This window comes from Amblyomma americanum, chromosome 3 (assembly GCF_052857255.1).
Source record: "Amblyomma americanum isolate KBUSLIRL-KWMA chromosome 3, ASM5285725v1, whole genome shotgun sequence".
Taxonomy (NCBI): Eukaryota; Metazoa; Arthropoda; class Arachnida; order Ixodida; family Ixodidae; genus Amblyomma; species Amblyomma americanum.
In genome coordinates, this window is record NC_135499.1 from 151,485,172 (window position 1) to 151,491,934 (window position 6,763).

The 6,763-nt window shown below is 42.6% G+C and overlaps 1 protein-coding gene across 34 annotated transcripts in view; it reads left to right on the top strand.

The window, feature by feature from the left end:
- The window catches only part of polybromo (protein), a 92,447-nt gene extending 86,190 nt beyond the window's left edge, over positions 1-6,257 (top strand). For all 34 annotated transcript variants that reach the window (XM_077658364.1, XM_077658368.1, XM_077658381.1 and 31 more), the window contains 2 exons: positions 3,524-3,626; positions 4,612-6,257. In XM_077658364.1, the coding sequence (XP_077514490.1) occupies positions 3,524-3,626; positions 4,612-4,828 (320 nt within the window). In that variant the 3' untranslated portion in view covers positions 4,829-6,257. The remainder of the gene's footprint in view (positions 1-3,523; positions 3,627-4,611) is intronic.
- Positions 6,258-6,763: the final 506 nt, after the last annotated feature.

Here is a 6,763-nt window from a genome sequence, read left to right on the forward strand (position 1 = left end):
AGCCTGAGAATTCAATTTAACAATAATTAAAGCACAAATGGTCATTAATTACTGGCAAAGCACTTTAACAAGAAAATGTTATTGCAAGTAAAATAAAGTATGGAAAGTAAATTGATAGAACTGTCAGACAAAAATGCAAGTTTAAGTTTATTTCTAAAGTGTGGATTGTCATGTTATAGCTGGGTTGTTGTGTTACTCTGAGCAAAGAGGGCAAGGCACCCCATTGCCTGTGTGTTGATGACAGTAGTTGAACTGCCGCTTAACTATTGCAGTAGCCAGAACATGGCATTTTTTTTCATTACGCTTTAAGAACGGTTTAAAGTATCCTTACATGCGGTGGATAAACCTGCTTAACCAAGTAACTGCCCTAAGTGGGTGATGATAGTGAACAGTGCCACACTAGCAGACAACGCTTCCAGTCTGCAGATGCGTGCACTCGGCAAAATCACGAGTGCTTATTCAGGCTGACTCACAAAAGCTTGGTCAAACTATGGGCTTACTCAAACTCACGAACTAAAACTCATTTAGGCTCACAACGCATTTGGACTCTCTCCTACTCGCTACTCATGACTCATTTGGGATCATTCACTCATCTCAACTCACGGCTCAGTTGGGGTCAGACCGCCACGGTGACTCAGTGGTTGTGGTGCTCGGCTGCTGACCCGAAAGACGTGGGCTCGATCCTGGCCGCAGTTGTCGCATTTCGATGGAAGTGAAATGCTAGAGACCCGTGTACTGTCCAATGTCAGGGCACATTAAAGAACCCCGGTGGTCGAAATTATCCGGAACCCTCCACTGCGGCGTCTCTTGTAGCCTGAGCCATTGTGGGACGTTAAACCTCATAAACCAGTTGAGCTTGCTGGCTCGTTCTGACTCGCGATAGACATGGGCTCACTGAAGTGCTCAAGTGGCATGCCTCCAAGCCGACCTATCACGTGACAAAGGACCCCCCCCCGCGCAGCCGCACGGTGGAACTCTTAACAAAGCTGCCAGCACATCCCCACACATCCTCGTGGAATCTTCTTCTTCGGTCCTCAGTCACGGAGTAAATCATTCCTCCCATCCACTGCCAATAAACAAGGACGCAAACAAAAAATCTAAGTGCACACTGTTGTCGTGAAAACACAGATCATAAAATAAGCATGAGCCCAGACTCACTCCAGATTCACTCTAGACTCGGTTTATGATCTGAATGTGAGTTCGGACTCACAACTCAGATCATGCCTCCGACCTATGGAGGCATGAAAGGTAGCAAAGCACTGCCTTGGAACACAAAAACTGTGCTACTTAACCCAACGATACACTGTCTTACCACTACGCTGGTTTCAACACTTTCTTAATCTGCTCCTTTGACTAAGTGTAGCTCCTATTTGATAGCCAGCTAGCTGCGGTGTGCATGTAAATAATACTGACCTTTTTCAGTTGAAACCATGTTTCAAAAGTTGAATTCGGCGGACTGTTATCGGTACAGTACAAACTCGATTCAAACTTCAAGGGACCAGGAAAAAATGCTTGAATTTTTCAAAAGTTTTAATTGTCGAATGAGCCCGAAAAAAACTGTCTAGAATTCTGACAGCATGGTAAATTTATTTGAGGAAAGACTGGGCAGTTGTTGCCTGATTTTAAGATGATTAGTTTGGTTTATTTGGGGTGTAATGTCCCAAAGCGACTCAGGCTATGAGGGATGCCGTAGTGAAGGGCTCCGGAAATTTCAGCCACCTGAGGTTCTTTAACGTGCGCTGACATTGCACAGTACACAGGCCTCAATAATTTCGCCTTCATTCAATTTCACTCGCCGTAGCCGGGATCGAACCCACGTCTTCCGGGTCAGCGACCGAGCACCACAACCACTGAGCCATCACGGCAGCCGATTTTGAAGATTTTAAGATGAGCGAGGCAGGGATTGATTCAACGAGCTTTTACAGTATAAACCGAAAAGTACAACCTCTTATCATAACCAGCTCCTCAGTGCATATTTAGCTTTTTTTCTTGCAAATCTACATGTCACACTCAAACACAAGAGCATTGTGCAGCACTTGAGTAGAGAGTAAAACTGTGAGCTAGCTCATTCAGCTGTCCTGTTCTGATAATTTCTGTCTTTTGCTGCTGCATTTGGTTTTTTTTGCTTGCTGTGAAGAATTCTCATGTACTGTTTGGTAACAAAATTCAGCACAGCTTTCCTTTTTTTTGTGCGTGTGGCAGTTGGCTTGGATCTGATGTGCGTAATTGAAAGAGGTGGCAGTGGGCTGGAAAAAAACTGTTTACTTGAATGTGATTCCAATATCATTCAAGCTCTACAGCTCTGTCGTACCGAAATGAAGCGGTGTGTTAGTCAGTGGTGAGCAGATTTGTCACCTCAGGAAATTGCATAGGTAATTGCACTTACATAAATTTGGGCAGTTTGTTTATCTGAATTGCAGCAGTTGCTTTGATCCAAGTAATTTTTCTTAAACATGGAGCTTTGCAAGGAATACAAAAGCATGTGCTGGATACAGCAGCTTTTCCTGCTACCCAGGTTTCTTTTTGGTACTTCTTCAGAGGCACGCATATGTGAGCAAACAGCATAGTAATTTGAAATTTATGGTTGGCTGGCTTTGACACTGATGGAGAGAGCTTAGCAAATGCTAGTTGCCATGGTAAAATTTTCTAATCTTTTTGTGTTAAGGGGGGAAGCTGGTCTTAGAAAAAAAAATTTTGTTAATGAAGTCACAGTAACGAAATCTTCAAGAAACATGTATTTCTGCGTGCTGATTCTAAACGTGTGATTCAATTTTATGTAAAACAAGTCCTGGTGCATTTATTCTTTTGCCGAGAGCTTTCAATAAGTTTGGCTGCAGGAAACTTGCTAGAACACATGCCATTGGCTTGTCTCGACATCAAGCTATGCAGCAAGGTTAGAATTACTATCCTGCCTATTATAGAAGTTGATTTACAGGATTTTGGATTTGCCACTTCACAAATGAGAAGAAAAACTTGTTTTTTATGATTTCAATATCCTATAACTCACCTTCTACAACGGGCAGCACGGTAATTATATACCCTTATTGCATAGCTTGATGTGAAGAGAAACCAATGGCATGCAATCTAACAAGCTCCCTGCACCAGAATTTCTTTCAAACTGGCAAAAAGTTACATAATTTAATGCTTAGTGCACAAGGACTTGTTGGACATAAAATTGAATTGCACATTTGGAATCAGCATGCAAAAATATGTGTTACCTGAAGATTGCATAATTGTGACTTCATTAATAAAAATTTATTTCTAAGACCCTCTTCTTCTCTTAAACTGTGGGGTACGTTTTCAAGGGGAGGGCTTGCTCGCCCTTTCATCAGGGAGTGATACATATTGGCACTGCTTTCTTGCTGCGGTAACTTCAACAGTATTGCTGATTAAAATTTCAAACACATTTTGTTCATGTAAAACATGGTAGCTTATAGACGCTTGCCACACAGTGGCTGTGTGAAGGTACTGTCAGTGGCGGTGGGGATTGCATTAGTTCTTGCTCCTTGCATGCACACTACAGCCCCTGGAGCACCACTGCCACCTCCGGAGCGGATCTTGGAACCAATCTTCGTGGCCCCACCTCCTCATCCCCACAAACTTCTTCATACTTACGCCTACATCAGGTGACCTTTCTTGTCACATTTGTTTTCAGTTCCTCAGTTTCGTCAAATTGAGAAAAAGGAACGTTGGCCACCATTTAAGCCAAAAAAAAGTTTTCTTTACTAGAAACAGCAAAGATACATATGATTCTCTGTAATCACATGCCAGAAAGTACTTTTGCATGTTGAGCCAAACTAGTGGTGCTTTCTAGCTTCCTTCTTTTTTTCTTTTTGCTATCATTAAATAAAAATGTTTGGAAGTGTCTGGATAAGCTGAGGACATCGTGCTTGCAGAAACTCAACATTGACATCTGGGCCATCTAAACTGTTACAAGCCTTGTAGCTTTTCTTTAACATTCTGTTCATCTCCAATTACAAAAACTCCTTGAAAATTGCTGTGAATTATTCAAGAATTCATACTTACAATTGCAAGCAGCAGTCTAACAGTCTGAACATTTTTATGCCAGTTTTCTTCATTTGCGCCTTGAGTGAAACAAATGCCATACTGTCCACCCTGTGGTCTCGTCACCATTCGGCATGCTGATGTTGACTTCTCCAAAGTTGCTGTTCCTTTCTTCTCTGCCTTTTTCTGTGTGCTTTACCAGAACCCTTGTCTGGCCACTGCTTTTTCTCAGGACATCTCAAAACAGTCAGGGTTGTTTTGTTTTAACACTTCACATCGAAAAATGTTTTTTAACTGTAATAACGAGAGGAGAACAGCATGTGAGCTGTCCATGATAATAATGGTCAGCCAACAAATTCATATGAGGATGCTTAGCATGTATGCCCAGATATGGAAAGAGCCCCTCAGTAGTGCCTCTACAAGCGGCATTTGTTTCCTTTTCAAACTTAATCCTCTTTCTCAACATACTTTCTCAGCCATTTTTTTTTTCTACTGTCTTTCTTCTGTAGTCAATCGTAGCATTGGTTCCCAGATCCTTGAGAAAAATGGAAGTATCCAGAAGTTGCTGCTGTGCTGTAACTGTAGGCTTGCTTACCCTGCTTGCAGGTACATCGAGAACCTGCAGCCCGATAGCAAACATGTGACGAACTGGGATGCCCAGCTCAAAGCCACCAAGGACAACACGCCCATTTACGACACGAGCCGCCTGCCCACCCACTGGCTTGGCAATGGTGTTGGAAGCCACGGCAATGCCGTCAACGCTCTCTGGGCCCTGCGTGACTTCATGCTGCGTGACGCCCTCGGCATTGCACGCATCTCCTAGAGGTTCCAGCTCATTTGGCATTTTTGCACCACCACCACTGCGCAACATTCGTTTCACCTGTCCTGCAACACCACCATCAGTGGTGGTATGCTCAGAGACACACTACACGTCTGTGCAGTTTGCGACTTTCATTGCGCCATTCGTGTCATTCCATTGTGGTGTGCCCATTATGCATTCATTGCCTGCGTGGTGCAGTTTCCCAAGTAGTGTGTGAGGGAAGTTGTTTGTAGAAGCCGTCATTTATAACCGCATGGACTGCGTAAAATGGAGCGTATCTCTTGCAAGGTTGGTCTTTGCCGTCCCAGTTCTTTTGACCTTTCTGTCAATTCAGAGGTGCTGAACTTATTGGTTTGTCAACGAGACAAGTGGGAAGGCCCTTCTAAGCTTTGCTTCTTAACTGTGTCCAAGCCACGCTAACTTTTCTTGTGCTACTGACTCTGGTCTGCTGATTCAGTCTCTGGTTGCTGCAATCTCTCGGTGACTTTGTTTAGTTTGTATTGTTCTTTTTTTTCTCCCTTAGACCACTGCAGCTGTTTGCACACTATCAGCCAGTTTGTCTACATTGTGTTCATATTTGCCATAGCTCTTTAAGTAACTTGTGCTATTAAGTACATATTTTCCATAGCTGTGTACACTGTCAAAAGTTAGGGATTGGCAGAATGCCAGCAGGTTTACGCTTGTATTTTCAGAGGTAGCTTCACAAAGTAATTTGCTGTGGCTTTTTGTGTGGGTGAGAAGTGTTCTTAATAGTTCTACACACCCTTTATTTTTGTTTGTTTTTTTTTTCTTTTTTGAGTGCAATATGTGTCTCACATTACTCTTCTAAAAGCAGGTTTCATGCAATATCTGAAAGTAAGCATTTGAACATGTTGAGAGCCTCAGTTTTTGCAAGCACGAAAAGAAACAGTTGTAAAGTTCCAGTTTATCTTACTTTCGTTTTTCACATCGCAGTTAATTTGATTTAGGTCTACTTCGCTTTATTTATTGACGTGGTTTGTTTGACTAGTTCTGTACATTTTATTTCATTGGGCTGGGATGCTTGCACTTCTGGAGCTGCAAAAATGAATGTGAATGCTTCGTTATATTTCATGGGTGCAACATCTTGCATGCATTTATGTAATATGCAGGCAGGGGGATTTTCCAGCATATTTTTTAGTAATGTGTGCCATTCATTGTGTCGAGCTGCTCAAGGCTGTCAATGTTCTGGGATCACTCAGCATTTGCAGCTCTGTGTGTGTGTGTGCCTTTGTATTTGTGCCACCTTGGATTCTTTATTGTGTGTGTTTCACAGTTCATCATCATCATTCTGGACATTTAATCACTGTTGTGATCGATTTAAATTGATATATAATTGTGGGTGGAACACCTGGTGTGCATATTGCTGTACGAATATTTTTCTTGTCATGGAATAAATTGGATTTTTAATGAACGATCATCAGTTTTGGTACATATGGCATTGTTGGTTTGTGTCTATCTGTCACCTGCTTAATGAAGCATGTTTTTATTGTATGTTTCATGGCCATCTAGTGCACCTAACCTTCCTTTTCTGTCTGCGTACAAATGGAAAAACCTGCTGTGTTTCATAATCTTTTACCTCACTGAGAAGGGTGTTCTGAAATAAGGAAATTTGCTTCTGTGACACTGTTCATGCAGTGCTGAAGCACCCTGACCGCGCGGCTATGACATACACTTTTATTAACGCGACAGCGTTAAGGAGCTGTGTCGCAGAAAAGCCGGTGTCGTCGGCGTCTTTGGCTAATTTGGCTAATCTCGGTTGACACCTGAGCCGCGCCGTAAGGGAAGGGATTTTCCTTCCCTTACGGCGCAGTACAGGTGTCCACCGAGAATTGTGAGACAGGCATCATTTCCTTTCCTTAAAACCAATTTTCATTTCACTTTCCTTTCTTACGGGCCCGGTTCGGTATCCACCGAGAT